The sequence below is a fragment of the Harpegnathos saltator genome, unplaced genomic scaffold (assembly GCF_003227715.2).
Source record: "Harpegnathos saltator strain DR-91 unplaced genomic scaffold, Hsal_v8.6 scaffold21, whole genome shotgun sequence".
NCBI lineage: Eukaryota > Metazoa > Arthropoda > Insecta > Hymenoptera > Formicidae > Harpegnathos > Harpegnathos saltator.
Window position 1 is genome coordinate 81,763 of NW_020229995.1, and position 22,534 is coordinate 104,296.

A 22,534-nucleotide genomic window follows, 5' to 3' on the forward strand; every position below is an offset into this window, starting at 1 on the left:
TTTTGAATAATTTTCTGAAATACGGAGGTGCAAAAATATTTCAATATAAATCCTTTCACTTTTTTCATTTTGTTCCTATAGACAAGTCATTTTTTTAGAATTAGAAAGTAACATGTTATATTTGACGCCATCATCATTACAGATGGTTATTTTTTCAGTAACAACCTGTTAATGGCATTATTTTTGACATTAACAACGTAATCATATTTTAGGTAAAGAATGTAATCGTTACTTTTACAGTTATTTTTCATATGTAAAGTATATCTATATAAAGGATAGGTGTGGTGACAGGATTTATTTAAAAATAGGTAAAGAAGAATAACACAAATTGTAATAACGCGTCATTCTTTATAACAACAATGGTAACAAATTTTTCAGAATCTTTTTCGAAGTAATTAATGTTGACAGTAACGAGTCAATGAGTAACGACTGAAGAGGTAAGAGAAGTTGCTTTGGAAAAGTGACCTCATCAATCCTGAGGGAAAAATTACACGATCATCATCGAGACTACACGAAAGTGGCAATAAGGTCGATCGGCAACCAATCAGGATGATCCCTAGGTGGCGGGAGAGATTAAAAGAGCGAGAAAGAGCAAAGGAGAAGGAGGGAGAGAGAAAGAGAGAAAGAGAGAGAATAGCGGCCGCGAAGAAATCGGTGCGACGCGCAGCGCGCGCGCTAATTAGTCGACGACGAAATTAGCGGTTAATATACGCTCGTACACACGCGGAACGGGGGGTAGTAGTTTGATTGGGCCAATTCGAGGCAATTCCTGGCGATTGCTGATTTCATTGAGCTTGCGCTTAAGAGCTCTCAGTGCCACGCCGCCGGCCAACCGACATGGATCTCATCTCTTCGAGGCGACCAAGGTGCGCACTGCGTTGTGACACCCTCGGCAATACCGGACGTCGCGTACGGATCGGCATCGGTTGACCAGCGCGTGAAGAACCATTCGGTCTCAGCGGCCTGTCGTTAAAAGCCGCAGGTTCTTCTGGTGAAACGAGACACGTGTTGCAGAAGTTCGCAACGATAATAATGTCCCACATGTTTACTCGCGATGACGTCGCGAGTTGGTGCCGAGTGCAGCAATTCGATTTTCAACCCCGATAGATAATAGCGTTTTCGGTAAACTGAACGAGTCCTGATCGATCCGAGAACGACTGAAGATATCGTAAGCACAGAGCTTATGATGTCATCGATCGCTGCTGGATCGGTGAAAATCCGCTCAGTCGAAAACGCTACAAACTGCACTAGATTGCGCTGTCTGCTGCACTTGCAATAAAGTAGATACATGCTCGACATTCGGTGGGAGAGAGAAGAAAATAGAAAGAAAACAGAAAGACTGTAAGTTTTTTTCTAAAGTGCAGCTATGAGGAAGAAAACTATTGACTTTAAAGTGTTCGGTCATACAAGGGGTGTATGACGCTATTAAGTAGCTAGTTGCAGCTATTAAGTAGCTAATGTTTTGAGAATGAGGTCTAAATGTCGCGTTCAACGTTATGTACCCATGGACAAATTTTCGTTGCAAAAGTCGAAATAGAAGTGACGTCATTCCCACATCAACAGAAAAGAAAAATTTCGAGAAGACATGCGTACAACGAGACGTTGGTGAGACGAGGCAAGAGTTAGTGTGTTGTAGCTGGAAAGTGCAAACGGCAATCAATATAACAACTAATGAGCAAACAACTAATGAGAGAGATTAATTAATTTATTAGAGTTATATCAGTAAGAGTTAATAAAAGTAAAATAAGTGCAGGCGCGCGGAATTGGTGATGAAAAAAAGACTTAGGATGGAGCCGAAGTGTTCTGGCACGCGATGAAAAATCAAATGCGCCGACCACTTTCGCTTTCCTACAGACAAAAAAAGAAAAAGAGCTGTGAAAAAGAAATCACAGCTTTCATCAGAACGATCTAAAAATCAAATTACTAATCGCTAATCGTGAATCGTTCATCGGCGAAACAAGAATCAAGTAATGACCATCAGCAATGACAATCTACAACAACCAGGTTGCTGCTCTTCCAAGTCCCCGGGTTGAAATACCGACGTACTCCCCGACCAAATTCCCACGAGCCCGTCTTGCCAACCCCCGCGAACCTTCACTTCGTACTCTTCTCGCACGATCCACCCTCGTATGCAGAGCTTTTTGCATGCAAGTCGGAGGCGGTCGCTACGGCGAGCCTCGTTTGTTTGCTCACTTATCGTCTGTAAGGCCGGTGGGACCCGGGGGTGGGGGCCGTGGAGGAAGCGGTGGCGGTGGATCGGAGCAAGGCAGCATCACCGCGCCCGCATGAAACGCATCGGCTACGGTGACGACGATGATCGGGCATCGCCGGCCAGGATTGGTCAGGGCCTCGAGTATGGGGGCGGCTTGGTCGGCGCGACGTCGAAAATATAAGCCTGTGTGAGTGGCGGCTGATTAACCAGAGTCCGGGACGGAGTAGTGGCGCGAGAGTGGTGTCCCGATAGTGAGAAGAGAGGACACATTCAGGGAGAAAGCGAGCGGATGCGTACGGAGAGTCGGCTCTCCGCGGCTCGTACAGGCGGAAAGGTGGTGTAAAGCGGCAGGTCGTAAGTCGTAGTCGTTCCCGTCGTCGTTGTTGTCGTCGTCGTCGTCGCCGTCGTCGTCGTCGATTCGGTCGGTCTCCCAAGGTCCTGTCCGATCAGCGAGCCCAACGAACGCGTCGGTATCACGCGAGTTAACGCTGCTTAAAACTAATCAAAATTAATCACAAGCTGGGCAACAATTGATCGCAATTGCTGCGGACTCCAAGTCTTCGTCGTCGTGGTCACGGTGTGCGTATGAGCGGGCAATCGGCGACTCGTTTCTTCCTTCTTCTCGCAACAAGGGCGGCTCCACCGGAAAGCGGGAAGAGCCGCTGAGGCAACGTGCTCGATCATGAGACGTGCGGAACAGTCGGAGGGTACCGTTGCTCTTGGATTTTAATTTAATCGAGGCAGTCGACAGCTTGTAATCAAAATCCATTTTCGATCGGCGGACGTTAGTTGATGGAGGCAGCGAAGAGGAAGAAGAGATTTCACGATAGATTACTTTATGAACGTAGCAAACGATGGACTCTGTGATGCTCGCAATTGCGTTTCGGATTAATTTCGGTTAATTGGGATCTTCGATTACCTGCAATTCAAATCAACTGTCATCGCTGATGAATATTATCAAGGTTACCGTTCAGTGGCGAGTTCATCAATATGGTTTATCGTTTATACCCACTTAAGAAGACTCCACGTCGGACTGCTTGATTAAGCCACACATTTCTTCGGTTTTCTGTTTTCGGACAAGGAGACGTCGCGTTCTTCATCAATTCAGAACAGTTCATCCGACAGGTCGATTTTAAGACAACTTGTATTAACAGAGACCCCCGAGTGAACCTGAAGTCATGATTTCATGGAAGACACCTTCGCGCAAAGCTCTTCGGAAAGAACCAGTTGTCAAAGGCAGTGCGGGTCAGCCTGAAACGTCATAACCAACTTGCAGCTCGATCCTCTCGAGAAGTTCCGCCTCGAATTAGACAAAAAAGTTTCATAATTATATTTCGCCTGCAACCAAAGGGCACCTTGAATTTCAGCAGCGTCGAAGAAGATCGCTCGTGAAGATGGACGGCGCTCCTTTCGACGATCCGATTTTCTCAGACTTTGGTGCGCGCGGTGGCAGTGGTGTCCACAGCATCCAAGTGATGTTGGGTCTGCACGGCGGCCATCACGGTGGCGATCTGATGCCGAGCGGCGGCCACATCCACAAGCTGGATTCACCAAACAGTCCGTCGGCGCATCATCAACATCACCAGCTGCAGCAGCAACAGCAACAGCAACAAAAGGAGCTGAAGGAGCTCGAGTTGTCCGGCATGTACGCACCTATGGCGCAGACCCAGGACGTCACGACATCCACTACGTCTGGTAGTGTCACGCCGACCTCGACGACGCTGCAACAGGGTCTGCAGCTGGGCAACGCGCTCGGCAAGAGGAAGCCAGACGATCCCATCAACGCGCTTGCTCCCGGTAATAGATCTTCGCTCATTTGCTTCGCTTTTTCCCGATACGCAATCCTGTGACAAGCCTTTAGCCGTTTGCCTTAAGCGCAAAACTCCCTATAACATAATCTAAAAGCTCTGACACTTGAAGTCATAATTATTAAGCTTCAAGCAAGCTTCCAATCAGGTTCCGGTTAAGATAGTGGTAAACACCTTTTGCCAAAAATTAAAAAATAACCTAAAAAACAAAAAAAAATCGAAGGTTTGCTACACCTATTGTGGATTGATATTTAGAGTCCTAGATTTTGAATTCTGAACGTCAGAACGATTGAAAAAAAAGCTCTTGACGAATAACAGTCGGGAAATAACATGTTATTTCCTGTGGCGATATTACAAATTACTTTCTTTTCGGTGATGACTTTACAACGAGCATTTTTTTTAGTAACGGTAACGCTGTAAAGCAAATTAAGGAATGCTTTCTGGATAACGGTAATGAATATAATCGTTACTTTTTTATCATTACTTTCTACTTACATATATAAGAACTCAGAAGAATGCGGAATGAACGGAAATGACTCGTAAAGAAAGATAATCTTTGAAAATTTATCAAAAAGAGCAATGGAAATTATAACGATTCATTATTTTTTTAACAATAACGATAACGAGTTGATTTTTTCAAAGCAAATAACGGTCCTCGAGTAGAATTGGTAATGCACGTCACTTGTAACGTCATTACCATTTAATTCTACCTTTTTACAGTTAATTTTTAATAGTTACTTTTGTATCTTTATTCATTAGTAATCTCATATAATACAGAAAATTGAAAAAATGTTGCTGCAACGTTGCAACAATGTTGCAGCGATGTCACAGAAATGTTGCTGCAACTTTTATGCTGTATAGGAATGTTCATTGTAACGTAATTACATTTTTGAGTAATGATATAATGTATAATCATTATTACTTTGCATATATGTACATCTACATGGAAAATGGAAACCATAAGAAAAAATTTTCGAAACTTGGTAAAGAAGTAATGGAAATTTGTAATTTATTTTTCATCACTCCTTTGTCTTGTCTTTGCTTTTTGGATAATGATGATATTAACCAATTATTCTTCAAAAATAAGTGATAACGGTACGGAGTTATTGTCGTCAGTGGGTAACGAGTAATAATAACAAGTTTGCTTTTGGAAATTTCCACAGATAATCCTACGAATAAAATCCAATAAATATATTACATTGTTATAGTCAGCAGCGAGGCACAGCCGGCCAAGAAAGATTCGAAAAAGAAGACTGACAGTAATAATATTAAGAAGAAGAAAACGAGGTATTCATACAAAGCGCGAAAATATGTTAACTTTTTCTTTTTTTACTTTACAAACGTACAGAATTTTGATCATTCACATCCGACTTCTTTGCTTCAGAACAACCTTCACGTCTTTCCAACTGGAGGAATTGGAGAGGGCTTTCGAGCGGGCGCCTTACCCGGACGTATTCGCGCGTGACGAGCTCGCGATGAGGCTCTCCCTGTCGGAGACGCGCGTGCAGGTGTGGTTTCAGAACCGTCGTGCCAAATGGAGGAAGAAGGAACCGCCGCGAAAAACCGCAGGCTACATGGCCGCGGGATCGGCGAGCCCTGGTCTGTCAGGTATATCTTTATTATTATAATAGTTAATTTCACACGTGTTCGAGAGGGTCTTTGATTTCATCGTTTCTTTCTTGAAAGAGCAAGAGAATATTATAAATAAATTAACATAAACTTTTGTCTTTAAAAGTTGAAAAACTATTAAAAAATTACAGCGTTGGGAAATAACAGATTACTTGTAACGTCACTAATGTTGCAAATTACTTTTCTCTTTAGCAAACACGTTTTTGTTATTAGTAACGGCAATTACATTTTTTGGATAACTTATCTCAATAAAGCTTTAATGCAGCTTGTCACCGAATTCTCATTTAATCTCCATCCAATTATATGTGAACTGAAGTTTCCTTCCTGTATAAAATACATTTACACGTGATAGAAAGCGTAAAGAAGCGCCTTTAAAACATCTGAAAAGAATAACGGAAGCAACCCATTACTTCCCGAATAACGTTGAAGATAATAAGTTATTTCCCAAAATGAGCAATAATAATGAGTTACTTTAAATAATTAGAATTTGAAGTATTCGACATTTCAAAATTTTAAAAATTATCTTAAAAAAATAACTTTCCAACTCATGCAGATTTATTAGAATTATAAAAGTTATAAAAAATATAAGCATTATAAGAATCATTTTTTAGAGGAAATCTAAAAGATCTAAAAATTCTTATAAAATAATCCCTCGGTAAATACAATGTTATTCAACAGTATGCCGACAGACTGGCAGCAGATTTGGTCAGAATATCAAAACAGATCCATTTATATCCGTAAGCTCATATTCTGCCGAACCTGAGTTGACATTCTGCTGACATTGACATCAACACAACGATAGATTTGTCATAGAAATCAAGCAACTTGAGTAGCATGTTCCATTGAAACATATTTAAATAGTTACGGCAGATCTATTCGATTTCTACCGTCTGTTAGCAGATCCTGTTATATTCTGCTAACCAGCTGTCGACGAAACAGCGAATAGACTTATGAATAGAATAGAATTCTATTATATAGTATCATAGACAGTATCACCCAATTTTTTTGTAAACGTCATATTTTAGGGAAAAATGTTTCAAATGAGAATTGTATGATTTCAAAGGGGACATGTAATAATTGTATCATTTTGTTCATAAATGGTGCCATTTTCGAGATACCCACTGATTATCAATTTTCTTAAATGAAAACTCCAATTTTTTATTAGAATATTTTTTTCTACTAATTATATTAAATATTGAAAAAGTTACCAAGTTATCCTTAAATAGCTCAAAAAATATTAGGCAAATGAAAAAATGTTTCGACAAAAGTTGTTCAAATTAATTGGTAGAAAAAAATGATGTACAAAGTTGGAATTTTCATTTAAGAAAAGTAATGATCAATGAATATTTCGAAAGTGGCGTAATTTGTAAACAAAATAAGTTATTTACAAAATAGTTGTTACACGTCCCCTTTGAAACTATACAACTTTTGTCTGAAACATTTTTCTTTAAAACGTTTACAAAAAAATCGGGTGATACAGATGATCTATGACATTCTGTATATTAGAATTATATATCATCCCAGTAAACGTCAAGTAATAAGAGTTACATAATTGTTAGTTAAAATTCTCCAGTCAAAAGTTACATTACGATATAACATATGTGTTATATTACTATAACTATAACAATTATGTTAGATATAATTTTCCACTCAGCAGCGTATATGCAATATAACACATACATATAGTAACAATTATGTTATTGTTACTTGATGTGTTTGCTGGGGAAGGGGGAATATATTAGAATTTTAGAAATATGTATTATATTAGAATTTTATTAGAATTAAATGCTATATATATTAGAATTTGCTTGCACAAATCTCAGTCTAAGCTCAGACTGACCCACAGGTTCCTTTACGTCTTTAAACAACACCCTGAATCCATTCGCGTCGCCGACCACGGCAACAGCACCGCCAGATGCGTGGCCGTACTCCCCCGCGTACGACCTGGCGCCGCACTTGAATCTGCTGAGCCCGTCCAATTCACCGTACTCGACGTCCACGTTCGGTGGTGGCCCTGGGGGCGGCGGCAACGGCGGCGCTTATTCTTACGCCGCCAGTATGCTACCGCAACACGATGCGGCGACGGCTGCGTTGTTTTCCACTCCAGCAGCGGCCGGGGTGAACGCCATGCGCGTCCATCAAGACTACATGAGCCCGGCCGGCGGCGGCGGTGGCAGTCCGCCACCGCCGCCGGGTCCAGGGCCGCTTACCCGCGCCGACTACCAGACGATGGTAACGACGCATTCGCCGCCGGGCCATCACCTCGGCAACTCAGGCATGTCCGAGGACGAGCATGGCAGCGGATGCCTCGCCGACAAGTACGCGCAAGAGCAGACCGACTACGGCCAACAGCAGCAGCAGCAGTCGCAGCAGCCGACGGATCAGAAACCTGACTACGGCATGCACTCGCCGCAGACGCGTCAAGCAATGAAGGAGCACCAAGTCATGGTGAAGAGCGAGCCGAACAATCAGCAGAGCTACGTGCAGCTGCCTCCTTTTCTGAACTGACTCGCGGCCTCCTGCGCTCTCGATCACTTCTAGGTGATTACACCGCGTCCAGATGCGACCTGTCTCCGTCGGTGTCTCGCGAGCGCGACGAGTATTAGAGTCCATGGTACGCGGGCTCCAAAATTGACATCTTATTTCTGATTTCGTAACCGTTATCGTAACAGAGACGCAGGTGGCTCTGCCGAGAAGTTAGTCGCAATTGCTTCTCTTCTGACTTTATCGACGTACAAGTAACTTCTTCGCAAAGAGCTTCCAGAGATGACTTTGGACTCTGACTATTGCAGCTCTTTCCAAATCGAACGGTCGACGAGTTATCTCTGCACCACGCCTTAATGCGATACCGCTGGAACAATATGAGTAATGAGTAGTGAGGGATGAATCAATTTGAGCTTGAATGTTAAGGGATTTATATATATGGTCGTTCTCGTGAGCAATCGCGAAGAATCGAGCGAGTTCTGTTCCCGGACAAAGGCGACATCATGTTTGATATATAAGGACGTCGTATAGAGAAAGAGTGTGAATGTGTGTGTGTGTGTGTGTGTGTGTGAGAAAGAGAGAGAATATAAAATATCTTTATTTTATTTAACAGGAGATCGAGAAAGTTGTATCTTTACTGCTGTTATTTCTTATACTGAAGCGCACGATTGAAACTAGGACATGATCATATTCGCGGCCATTTTTTATAATTACGGACGGTTGGTCGCCGTTTTACTTCTTTCTGGAGATTTCTTGAATCGAAGCGCTAGCAAGACATGAATGCGCCGAGTCATACGATGCGAATCATGAGGAAAACGAAGTAACAGTTGTCCTTCACGTGTTTGGTTCGATACCGAAAGCGGCGAGCTCAATTTACTCGCATCTTCGTCGCAATAATCGAGGAGTGACGGTGTCCTAAAGTTTATATTCAGCTAATGATGAAATGTCGCGCGCTCGAGAAAAAAGATGGGAAAAATGTATCATTACAGATCATTAGCGATCCAATTTGACGATATTTACGTGCCTTCGACGAATGATTAACGCCTTCACGCAGTGCCTTTGTATAAGAGATGTGAACTTTAATCAGAATAATTTTGCTTTGTATCGCGGTATACTCGATTTCTATGTGAGAATAATTTGTAATAAATGAATGAGTGATAAAACCAACTTGATGTACAAGCGTTCTTTATTTCCGTGCGCAAATCGATCAGTTGCGCTGATTCTCCGTGATATTAACCAGCATGATCGACAGGATCGTTTAGGGCATATAATGCTCGCGATAGCGAGCTATTCGTCACTTTTACGAAGTCAATGAAGTTTTTGTAAATTAAAATATATAAATTTCTTCATTTATATTCTCTTTCTACAAAATGTAATTTTTCAGCGTTATTAGCTTTTCGATTTACAACAAATTTACGATGTTTATGTACATTATATATTTCATTATATCGTCGTTACAGGTACCTCGTTCTTGTTACATTAGCGTCAACTTTGTTAGTAATCTTAACACTGGAATCATCAACATTTGCATCACTATCCATAATATGTTAATTCTTTGATAAACACGAAGATTGTTTCTGTGTATTGTGCCCTTTATTCCAGATCCCGTCGCCTGTGAAGTGAGTGTCCTTCTCTATCATGTATAGACAGAGCGCTAGATATTGCCTATTGGTGAAGGAATATTCCGTACTCTGAGAATATTTTTTTCGTAGATCAGCTAATAATTCCTCAATTACGGATCTGAAGACAGCACAGAGCAAGATGCAATTATTTATTATATAAAATAATGTTTTTTATTTAATTTATATAGCATCGTTACCGTGAATAAAGCACGATGTGTATATTGGCGCATATTTCATCAACTGTGAAATTCTCCATCAGATAATCCAACATCTTTCCAATGTCATGGAAACCGGCTGTCTTCCAATGCGGATGTTTCATCAATTTTTTGACTACTTCAACATTTGTCAATGGAATTTTCAGTTTAGTGTTGAGCAGATAACGTAGAGGCTTTTGCGACATAAGTGTACTAGAACCATATTGGAGAAATCTGAAATAAAAAGTGCATTAGTCCAAGAATATATATTATATATAAAAATGTATGATAAAAATATATTATATATTAAAACATATAAAGAGTATACTCCATGTATGAGTTATGAGGAATAAAGAAAATAAGAATATCACTCATACGGCTTTGTTTAACTTTATTGTTTAACTTTAAGTCTAATACTTTCTTAACTTCTTTAATTTTCTCTTCTATTTAAGAAATATATCACTTTACACACTGAGTGCTGCATTACCCATATCTGAGCAAAGTGCAAATTTATCATTACCTACTCGTGGATGATTTTACCTCTATGATCAGAAATAATTTAATTAAGTATGTAGAAAAATATCGAGTGAAAAACAAAATATCATTTCTATAACACATTAAGAAATTGAGTCTTGTAAGGTTTATATGACCCATGAATTCAACTAGGTGATCAACTTATTATAAAAATATATTATATAAATTGTGAATCATGAAAAAACATCTCTCATGAAGTTTTTATCAAAAATGTTCCCTCTATTGCTTACCGGTCCATTGTCTTTGTTTGTGACAAGACCGTGTGAGCACGGGCCCACTTGATGCGATTTATGTAACGAAGATACTCCACACGATCCATGGCCATATTTTTGTAAAGAATCAGTTGCAAGATTCGCGGATATTTATGCCATAATTGTAAGTCCGGGTGTTTCATTATCATTGTCATTCGTTCGAGAAAGACATCACTGCCCAAAGTGAAGATTTTCATGAACTTATGCACATAATCTTCTGGTATTTCATAGTGTTCAAATAATTGTAGTAAATGCTTTATGTTGTTTGCATCTTCAAATAACAAATATGAGTGCTTCTTCAAAACTGTTTCAATTGGTAATCCAACAAGACCCGTATCTTTGAAGTTGTTCAGTAATGACTTTACATTCTCAGGAGATGCAGTGATGATCTTGGGATTTTTTTCTATCTATCAAAAATAAAGAAATATAATGATAATATAAATAACTATATTATAACAATGTATATAACATATAATATATAACATGTAATAACTGTATAACATGCAATATATTTATATTGTTATATTTGTTTATATTTATACTTTTATAATATAGCATGTTTAACTTCTTTTTAATACTAGCTATACTTACATACTTATTAATAAAACCAAGATCAAGCCGAAGTATTTTTAACATTTCTGCAATCATACTTATGCTTTTATTTTTCAATTCACCTTTCAATAATATTTCGTTGTCTAAGTTGGGCAAATTAAATATCTGAGTTTTACAAAACAGATAGCACTTGTTGTAATATTCTTTAATTTTTATTTCATTATTCAAGTTCAATAGAGACATATCAGTCGGAGATTCGTAAAGTCTGTTGAATATATTCTCCTTTACATCTTGTTCATATGGGATATAAGTCTGTTCTTTAAATTTATATACAGGTTTGTTCAATTGACTTATTATTCTGTAATTTTGGGAAGTTATTAAGTTTCTTACATTCTTATAAAAAAAAATATTTGATACTTCTATGTGTACCTACTTGCTTATTAGAGTTACATTCAGTTTTTGTACTCCTATATCTTTTAGCATATTAATTCTATGCTCCAACGTATGAGGAAGCAACTTCAAGCAATATCCGAAATGTTCAAGTGGTTTTACTTCAACTTTATGTATCTGAAGCAAATTTATTAATCTCTAGATTGTATCAGTAAAGTCACAAATAAAGAAAAAGAATTAAATTAACGCAGCGTCGATGTAATTGCCAATGAATTATATATTGTTATACATACTCGACATAACTGACAATTGTTTATTAACCTGTGTCTACTATAAGTTATTGTTTTATTATTCATATCGACAAATTGTTTGATTTCATCGGAATTTAAACCTAAATTTGAAGTTAAAATCTTCTGAAATACATCCTTTTTTAGCATTCTCATTCCATATAACCTTGTTTTAACGTATCTCATTTCCTTATATGATTAGTCTAAATTACGATTATATAGCAATACAATACACTTGTTTGTATAATTTATATTTATGTTTATACAATTTTTTGATGATGACAATTTATTGATGGTTCAAATTATACAAATTTGTACACAAGCATATCACACGTAATATGATTAATACCAGAGAGAAACCTGAGAGCGGCACCGGGCGAAAGCATATGTCTGTCCTGATACGCCCCCTGAGAAAATAGACGTCAACTAACTCGATGTCTCGGTAACGATTCGAGGTTTGTGTCTGTGATTTGAGTCTGGTTAGGCCCAGTTCCACAACTTAGGCCCGGTTCCACAACTTACTGTAAACGAAGTTTAACTCGTTAACCCTAGTTTAGACGAAAAATTGCGTTCCATAACTGCCTTAAACCATGGTTAACGTTGATTTCTCACAGTTAAAGTTAAACCCAAAACTTTGGGCGTTTAATGAATTTAAACGAAGTTTAACACTGCAGTACCATCAATTTGAGAAAAAAATTTATGACTATCCCGGTTTTGGAGTTCAGTTGACAAATATTTTGAACGTTTGAACACCAAAGAGATATGGCTTTAGAATACATATTATCTTCATCTAAAGATGAAGATTTTGAAAACCTAATTTATCGACGGACAAGAAATACCAGAATAAGACGACCATCATATTTGGAAGAATTTGATAATGTCGATTTTCATGCACGATTTAGATTATCAAAAGAATCTGTTATTGCAGTTCTAGCAGAAATCGAGCATGAAATTTCTCATAAAACAAAACAGTAAGTATATAAATTTAATTTAAAATATTGGGTTTTTTGCTTCGATAGATTATATTCTAAAACAGAGTATAAAACTATACATAAAAGTCAATTATTATATGATAAATGCAATCAAATCAATAATATAAACTAATTGATTATTATTAACACTGGACTTCCACCTTTTAATAAATTAATACTTATATACAAATATTAATGTTAATGTTGGTTAGTGTTTACTTCATACGAAACAGATATATTGTTCTCTACTAGATGTCATAGCATCCAACTTATTTCAATTTTTCCTCTTTTCACTATTAGCAACAACCAATCATACTCTACGTTTGAAAAGAAACCCTGGTGAAAATTTTTTAATGAAAATTTATGACTTTATCTACAAAGCGGAATTTTCATAGAAAGTACGAAGTTTTTTGTGACAAAATCCGATTTCTTCTTTTCTTTTCAGTAAAATTCTGAAAATATTCAAAAAATTGTGAAATTCTATTTCAATGTAATAGACCTGATTTAATCATTTTATTTTGTATACAAATCAGAGATTTTCGTAATAATTGAAATTATATTTCAGACATTATAAGAAATAATGATTTTTATGATAAAATTCTACTTTTTTTGAAAATGTAACATGTCTTCTCTGATTTTATCTTTTTTATATAATAATGAAGACCGCTCAATGTTAGTTATGTTTCCAATACTTTTTCAGAAAAAGTCATATTTCCAACACTTTTTCGAAAAATGTAGGAATAATACAAACATTTTTTGTCATAGTAATTTCTCCTATAAAATCTGATTTTCAATGAATTTCAAATGTTAGAAAATACTAAGTTACCATATTAATTTTCACGTAAAATGGAAGCAATAGTTAAAATAAATACTAAAAAACAATCGTAAAATATCGTCTTTTTAGAAATTATATAAATTTCCTGTTAAATGAAATCGAAAATATAATCAATACTCATTTCGAAATTTAAAAAAAATTTTAATTTTAGTTTCCTGCATGAATATGTACTAGTGAGTAAAATGTTAGCAATATGCTACCAGATTGATAACAATTTGTTATTAGCATTCCACAACAAAACAACAGCCATCCGCATTAAGCTTATGTCCTGTTGGCAGAACCTGCTGACATGATTCGATGGTAGATTAGCGACAGAAACAGAGTAGAACACATGAAATTGAGAAAAAAAATTCTCTATCACTTTGCAAAGTACTTATAAAATTAATAATAATTGAAAATAACAATGTTTAGAGATTTCTGAAATTAATAAGTGGAAAATTTGCATATTTAAAAAATGGTTAAAGAACTGTTTCGTTCAGAAAGACTAAATTAACAAATATTAAATAACTATCGTATTTAGCGACAGATACAGTGATATTGAACTTTGAATCTTGGACTTTGAGCCTGTTAGTAGATACGACAGTCATCAAATATTTGCACATTAAGTCATTCTGAACAAAACAGTTCTTAAATATTTTGTAAACAACATGAAAATGTTTAAGTTATTAAATAAAGAAACCTGTGAACATTGTCATTTTTAATAATTAATAACTCAAAATTTTATCTGTAATTTTGCAAAATAGTAGAGGACATCTTGCTCAGTTGGATAAGTTCAACATGCACATGAAAGGATATGCGAATGTTTTGTAACATCCAATATTTCGAAATAAATTTATATCGTATTTTATAAATTGTGTTTGTATTTAAAATACAAATCTTATTTATTACTAATGTTTTCTATAATATTACAAAGAATATATAACATGTAATATGTTAACATTTTTACTGGAGATTATTTATTTCATGCAATTAATAAATGAACAAAACAGTTGGAGTCTATATAAATACGCAACTTTATTTTTACGGAGATGCATGAAATAATTTCACTATAGATGCACAAAATGTGGACGTGTTGCCTGTTTAAGAAACTGTTTTTTACATGCTGAGTGACCCGCAATGTGTCAAAAGATTATATGTACAGTACACCTAGACAGCGCATATTTGCAAAGGGCGTTTTAATGATATGCAAAAGATGTCCACAAGACATTATATGTTCTAAAATATCCCTTGGAAATTTGTGCTATTCGGATATTATTTAATCACCGAAACAACCTTGTGGAATAGTACATATATAGTGCATATTATCGATGTTTATTAAAATACATTGTCCTAATAAAGAGTGAGGATTAATAGCTCGTAGAGGACATTTATTAATCAAGCACTTTCGTATATGTGTTATCGTAACATCATTTGTCAAAATAAAAGGATTAGGATCTAATATTATTTCTTTGATGAAAATTATAATTTTGATTTCTTTATTATGCTTATAGCTGCAAATATTGGTAATTATACCAAAAGAATTATTTTCAATTTCAACGACATAATCGTTTGTTTTTTTTTACTTTGGTATAACGTTTTGTCGTAAAACGAATGTTATTATATATCATTTTCGTGGACTTCCGTTTCCGGTAGCGTAGGAGTGTGACGTGCGAGTGAGTAGCCAGAAATTGTAACGCGAATTTGGTGAGAAAAAGAGAGAGTGTAGGTGTGAGAGTGAGTGAGAGGGTGAAAGGGCGGGAGAGGAGGGGAGGGGAGAGAGGGAGGGGAAGGGAAAGGGATAGGAAGGTGGAACAGGGCAGAGAGGAATTCAGGAGCAAGAAGGTTGGGTGACAAAGCAGGAAGAAGGGCATAGAGTATAGAGGAATAGAGTGGAGATAGAGTGGTAACAGTGGGTGACGGGAGAGGTAACAGCGCCAGAGGGAAGTGAGTAAAGGAGGAAGTAGGTAGGGAGCAGAGGGAGTGGTAAAGAAGAAAAGGTAGAGAAAGGTTAGAAAGGGAGATGGAGGATGGAAGAAAAGGAGACTTAAGGGGGTTAGTGGGAGAAAGAGGGGAAAGGGAAAGATTGAGGAGCACAGGAAGCAGGGGAAGTGTGAAAAGTGTAGGAAGTGGGAAAGGAAGGGGGAAGGACAAGGGAAGGCAAAGTGAGGGGAGGGGAGGAGAAGATGGAGGAGGGAGGGTGTGGGGGAGGAGAGGTGAGGGTAAGGGGGCGGGAGGGAAGGGAATGGGGGAGGAGGGGGAGGTGGATAGGACGGAAATGAAGAGGGGGGGGGCGGAAAAGAAAAAGAGAAGGAACAAGAAAAGAGAGCAGGAGCGGAGGATAGAACAGGGGAGAGGGAACAAAAGAGGGAGGGGGAGAAGGGAAGCGGGGGGGAGGAGGGAGGAAGGGAGGAGGAAAAAGGGATGGAAGGGAGAGGGGGAAGAGAGGAGAAGGGGAGAGAGGAGGAAGAAAGAAAAAAGGAGAGGGAAAAAAGGGAGAAGGGAGGATGGAGAGTAGCGTTCTGGAATGTAGCAGGAATAGCGAATAAGGACAAGGAGTTTTGGCAGAAGTTAAAGGAATGGGAAGTAGTAGTGATGATGGAAACGTGGTTGGATGGGAAAGGGTGGGAGAGGATAAGGGGGAGGTTGCCAGGGGAGTATATGTGGAAGGTACCATTGGCGAGACGAAAGAATAAAAAAGGGAGGGCATGTGGGGGAATGTTGATGGGGATAAGAAAGGAAATGAGGGTGGTAGAGGAGGAGGAGGAGGGCAGAATGAAGGGGGTAGTGAGAATAGGAGGGAAAAGATGGAGAATCATGGGAGTGGAGATCTGGAACGAAAAATGGGGGGAATGAAAGAATGGATGGAGGAAGGAGAAGGAGGAAGAACGTTAATAGGGGGAGATTTTAACGCGAGAACGGGGGAAGAGGGAGGGGGAGGAGAGGGAGGGGAGGGGGAGCGCGAAAGAGGAAGGAAGTCAAAAGACAAGAAAATAAATAAGGAGGGGAGGAAGATGGTGAGGGTGACAGAGGAGAGGGGATGGGAAATATTGAACGGAAATATAAAGGGAGACGAGGAAGGAGAATTCACCTACACGGGAGGAAGAGGGAATACGGTTATAGATTACGTGATAGCAGATAGAGAAGGGAGGAGGAAGATAGAAAGGTTAGAAATAGGAGATGAAATAGATTCGGATCACCATCCGATGGTGGTATCGATAAGGGAGGAGGGGAGGAAGGGAGGAAGGGAGGGAAGGGAAGAGGGGATAAAAAGGGGTAGATGGGATGTGGAAGGAAGAGAGAGGTTTAGGAGAGAGATAGGAGAACAAGAAAGAAGGAGTGGAGGGTTGAAAGAGGAAATGGAGGAGAGGGAGGAGAGGATAAAGAAAGCGTTGAAAAAATGGGACAGAGAGGGGGAGAAGGAAAAGGGAGATAGAAGAGTGTTACGTCCTGTAGATTTAATTAGTAAAAATTCTTTCCTCTCGCGGATTTATATTCTCTTAATATAACTATAATAGGAATATATACATATATAAATATAAATTAGGAAACAGAACCATCTGGCGAACAGCCGTCGCGCCAAATGAAAGGCGATTCGGGAAAATTCCATAACAGGAAACAGTGCCCTGTTGTAAAAATCTATATCTGGATAGTGTTCGCCAAGTGTGTCCGTCGTCCCAGCTATAAAAATTTGAAACTCCGCGCTAACAAACCTTCAGTGAAACAAAGCAACTCAGAGCATTCCTGCTTTAAAACTTGAAACTTACATCTTCCCAATCAAAAACCATATGTGCCCAATCAGTCAACCAACAAAGCCTACTTCACTGATAATCGTAAAATCTGATCTCAGCCTTTGATTTACGGCATTTTGATTTTTCCAGCCGGCCACTTGTATACATTTCTCTATCTCAAGAATCCACCACCTCCACGCTTGTCGCGCTTAACTCATTCAGCCAATCATATATTCACTTAAAACTATGAGACACCCACGCTCCACCCTTTAGCCCTTCCATATTCATATCTCCAAAAACTAACTGTCTCCTCCCACAATGTCTTTTAACTTTGCTAATGGCTCAGACTTTTTCCCACTAAGACCAATCCACCCCTTCCTCAAAGGCCATCTCTCTATCCACCCCGATAGCTTCTGCCTCCGATTATCACTATAAAAACCGCGGTAATCCGTCTCCGCGACACACTACTTCTACTTCTAAAGGCAGTCACACTCTCACTCAAATATTCTGTTTTCAAGATTCAAATATTCAGATAATATTTCTAACTCATATATCTAAATTTGTGCAAATATTTAAAACAATCAAAAAAAAATATATATTAGTGTTTGTGTCATAATTGGACAAACGGAAGGGAGTGGACGAGCACAACCTAACCTACCGAGCAGGAGCTATCAAACTACAATTTTATTTTTTTTGCTCACCTCCGGGATAACAGGAGTCAGCAGTAAGTTCTGTTTTTTTTATATACACTCTTATTTATTGGTTCCACCCGTTTATTGAAATACATTTTTAGTGGGCCATTATTGTCATTCTGTGGTATCCATCCAACAAGTCCTTCATTTCTTTGAGACGGTGTACGAGACTAGAGATCTATATGAGTTCGAACACCAACTGCAATATCTCCGTTCCATCATAAATATTTCATTTGAAACAGATTTTCACCCAGACCCGACACTCCTACCCCCTTTTCTACTCCGACGTCTACCTATTAGTCCTCCCTCGTCTCCTACACGCGCTTCTACTCCTTCTACCCCTTCAATATCGTATTCTCCCGTCTCTTTTTCTGAATTATCCACCCCCTTAAATTCTCCCGACTACTCACGCTCCCCCTCACCCGACTAGCTCTTTACTCATATTCCTTCCTTTTTTTTTATTATTTCCTCCTTCTTTCACTCCTCATACACACACACATACACAGTCATTCATCAATTGTATTAAACCGCGCCGTAATTCATTTTGTTATTATACTCATTTTAATAAATCTGTTTATATTTCATTTTTTTCCAATTGATTTCAAAATCACATATACCCTTCCAACAGTCAACTCATGGTCCTATCCCCGGTAAAGGGATTCGCGTCCCTAACCGAAAAACGGACCTCTCGTCGTACGTCGGTGCCCGAGTAAAGGGACCCGTCGAGTCCCTGACCCGTTCACTGACACGCGTGTACGAACGAGGTTCGCCTTACTCGCGAACGAAAGGGTTGCGTTCCTCCTCTAGGACGTAACAAGAGGGTGGTGGGACGAAGAATGTAGAAGAGAGAAGAGGGAGGTGAGAAAGAGGCTAAGGGAATGGAGGAGAGGAGGGGGAAAGGAGGAGGAATATAGGGAGGGAAAGAAAGATTACAAGAGGTTGTGCGAGAAAAAAAAGAGAGAAGAGAAGAAGAAGATAGAGAGGGAAATAGAAAAGGCAAAGACGGAAGGGAAAGTGTGGGAACTGGTGAATAAGGAAAGAAAAAGAAGGGAAAGAATAAGTAGGGAGATAGGAATGAGGGAATGGAAAGAATATTTTATGGGGGTATTAGGGGGAGTAGAAGGAAGAGTGGTGAGAGGAGGAAGGGAGGGAGGAGAGGAGGCAGAGGAGGCGGAGATAGAGTGGGAGGAAATAAGGGGGGTGATAAGGAGATTGAAGGATGGGAAGGCAATGAGGGCGGATGAGATACCAAATGAGGTATGGAAATATGGTGGAGAAGAGGTGAGGAGGTGGGCAGGGGACATTTGCAGGAGGGTGTGGAGAGGAGAAGGATGGCCGGAGGGATGGAAGGAGGGAATAGTAGTGCCAATAATAAAGAAGGGGAAAGGGGAGACAGTGAAGGAGTACAGAGGAGTAACACTGATGCCGTCGTTGTACAAAGTTTATGCGAAGGTGCTAGCGGAAAGATTGAAAGAAGAACTGGAAGGGAAGAGATTATTGGCGGGGAATCAGGCAGGGTTTAGGGAAGGAATGGGAACAATAGACCAAATATATGCGTTGAATTATCTGATTAACAGGCAGGTAGGGAGGGAAGGGGGAGGGTTGACAGCGGTATTCATAGATCTGAGAGCGGCGTTCGACTCGGTGGACAGGAGTGTGTTGATAAGAACAATGAGAGAAAGAGGGGTCAGAGAAGGATTGGTGGGAAGGGTGGAAGAAATGCTGAGAGAGACAAAGAGTAGGGTGAGAGTGGGAGGGCAGATAGGAGAGGAGTTTTGGACGGCGAGGGGTGTCAGGCAAGGGTGTCCACTGAGCCCAATTCTTTTTAATATAATGATGGCGGACATGGAGGAAGAAATGGCGAGGGGAGGATGGGGAGGGGTAAGACTGGGAGAGGGAAAGATATATACACTAGCATACGCGGATGATGTGGTGCTACTGGCAGAGGAGGAGCAGGAAATGAGGAGTATGTTGTATAGGTTGGAAGGGTACTTGGATAGGAAAGGCTTGGAATTAAATACGGAAAAACGAAAGTAATGAGGAATTTAGGAAAGGAGGAGGGAGGAAAAAAAAAATAGGATGGTTATGGAAGGGAAAGAGGCTGGAGGAGGTGAAAAAATTCAAGTACCTAGGATACTGGATACAAGGGAATGGGGGCAAGAAGAGCAATTGAGAGACAGGAGGAAAAAGGCGGCGGTGGTAATGAGAGAAGTATGGGGGATAGGAAAAAGGATATGGGGAAAAGATTGGAAAAAGAGAATATGGCTATTTGATACATTGGTGTGGACAGTAGCGGGGTATGGAGCGGAAATATGGGGATGGAAAGAGAGAGAAGAGATAGAAAAATGCATGAAAGGTATATGAGATGGACAATGGGAGTGGACCGAAGGACGCCGGGATACATGATAAGGGAAGAGCTGGGAAGGGAGATGATGAGGACAAGAGCAGGCAGAAGAGCATGGAATTTTGAGAAAAGGCTGGAAGAGGGGAGGGGGGGAGATGGCGAGGAAATGCTGGGAAGAAATGAAGGGGAGGTGGGGAAGAGGAAAGATAATAGGGAGATGGGAAAGGGAAAGACAGGAGTTCAGGAGGGAGAGGGGGATAGAAGAGGGAGGAGAGGGAGGGATGGAGTATAAGGAGGTAGAGGAGAGGGAGAGAGAGAGACAAAGAGAGGAGAGATGGAGGAAGATAAGAGAGTCGGGATATAATGTATGGTATAAGGAGATAAGAGGAGAAGGAGTGCCGAAATATCTCGAGAGGGGGTTGACGGGGGAAAGATGGAAGAGAATAATTCGGTTCAGATTAGGTAGTGAGGTGAGAGGGGGGAGGTATTGGGAGGAGGAAGAGAAAAGGAGATGTAGGGTTTGTGAGGGGGAGGAGGAGACACAGGAGCATATATGGGAGACGTGTGGAAGGGGATGGAGTCGGGAGGGGGTAAGTTGGCAAGAAGCGGTAAGAAGGGTGTTGGGAGAGGAAGGAGAGGGAGAGGAGTGGATGAGGGGGATAGAGGAGATGAGGGGGAGGGAGGGGGAGGATGGGAGGGAAAGGGGAGGGGGAAGGGAAAGGGGAAGGGAAAGGAGAGGGGGAAGGTGGGGGAGAGGGAAGAGGGTAGGGTACCCACAAGAGAGAATGTAAACGGAAACGGAAGTCCAGGATAGGGCAGCGTGTGTGTGTGTAGGTAGGAGGCAGAATGGCGATAGAATAGGTTAAGGAAGTTGGAAGGCGCGGAGAGAGAGAAATTGTATGGGAGGAGTGTAAGCCCACTAAGTGGGGAGCAATAAAGCATTATCAATCAATATATCATTTTCGTATATGATTTACAATTTATTACTTTATATTGAAAACATTGTGCTTCTTGTGGGCTAAGTATATATTCTTCCCCGGAACCAATTAAAGTATAACGTTGTGTATTAGAAATAAATTTCAATTTCCTTTTGTATGTATTATTACAAAAATTTTGCACTCCGTTACAAATTTTAATACTTCTAGACAATTTTATAAGAGATTGTTCCAATAGGAACCTGCGTGAAATTTGCAATGCAATATATGTAGGAGATTTTTTCATTTGCACCAATAATCTATTTTCATTTTCAAACGGAAATGTATTTATTACCCATAACGGTCCCCAATTTTTTACACTGCTTGAAAGATATAGTAAGAGATGGACATTGTACGTCATTGCACGTTTTCCAAAATACTGTTGATATAAAATAACAAATTTTTTTAGCAGTAAATTTGCTTTTCGTATCATGTCGATTGAAATGGATTTTTGTAAAAAAATATGAATTGCACAGACTAACTGTGCAAGATGTGCTACATATTTTTTTGGTAATATACCATATAAACATACTAAAGAATACCACATCAGCCATGATCTCCATTCAGAAGCTTTCCATAATGACCGTTCATGTAAACTTCTCGGTTGACGTGTTATCCCAGCAAAAAATTTTGTAGCAAATTGTCGCCAAATTGGCACCAAACTTGTACAAAATTTGCTGTCAAATCCGGTGCCATCTGTGTCCTCAATAGCATCGGAATTTGCTAGCAAAGCTTGTATACATATTCTGATGCCAAATTGGGGCCAAATAATGAGCAAGGCTTGCTGACAAAACTATATAGAAAATTGGCGCCAAATAATGAGCAAGACTGGCTGACAAAACTCCACAGCAAATTGGCGCCAAGGTCCCAGCAAGGCTTGCGGACAAAACATCACACCAAATTGTCACCAAATACCAAGCAAACTTTGGCGACAATACTCCACAGCAAATGACGCCAAATACCGAGCAAAGCTTGGCGATAAAACCCTACAGCAAATTGACGCCAAATACCGAGCAAAGCTTGGCGACAAAACCTTGCAGCAAGTTGA

The 22,534-nt window shown here is 39.6% G+C and overlaps 2 protein-coding genes across 4 annotated transcripts; one reads left to right on the plus strand and one right to left on the minus strand.

Annotated features, from left to right (window-relative positions):
- Positions 1 to 831: 831 nt before the first annotated feature.
- Positions 832 to 9,652, plus strand: repo (homeobox domain-containing protein reversed polarity). Of its 2 annotated transcripts, XR_003112831.1 has the most exons (5): positions 832 to 4,009; positions 5,229 to 5,307; positions 5,405 to 5,628; positions 7,496 to 8,679; positions 8,747 to 9,652. XR_003112831.1 is itself a non-coding variant. In XM_025298185.1 (4 exons), the coding sequence occupies exons 1-4, from the start codon at positions 3,607 to 3,609 to the stop codon at positions 8,155 to 8,157; spliced, it is 1,368 nt and encodes a 455-aa protein (XP_025153970.1). In that variant the 5' UTR covers positions 832 to 3,606; the 3' UTR covers positions 8,158 to 9,652. The 2 variants fall into 2 exon arrangements, 1 of the variants encoding a protein (XP_025153970.1); XM_025298185.1 differs by having other exon boundaries at positions 7,496 to 9,652.
- mTerf5 (mitochondrial transcription termination factor 5) lies at positions 9,551 to 12,208 on the minus strand. 2 transcript variants are annotated; one of them, XM_011138310.3, is made up of 6 exons: positions 11,970 to 12,208; positions 11,720 to 11,853; positions 11,326 to 11,644; positions 10,714 to 11,141; positions 9,953 to 10,183; positions 9,551 to 9,873 (listed from the first exon to the last, which is right to left on the minus strand). In XM_011138310.3, exons 1-6 carry the CDS (start codon positions 12,147 to 12,149, stop codon positions 9,681 to 9,683), a joined length of 1,485 nt encoding a protein of 494 aa, XP_011136612.2. In that variant the 5' UTR covers positions 12,150 to 12,208; the 3' UTR covers positions 9,551 to 9,680. The 2 variants fall into 2 exon arrangements, with proteins under 2 accessions (XP_011136612.2, XP_011136613.2); XM_011138311.3 differs by having other exon boundaries at positions 11,326 to 11,551; positions 11,970 to 12,206.
- Between the last annotated feature and the right edge of the window lie 10,326 nt (positions 12,209 to 22,534).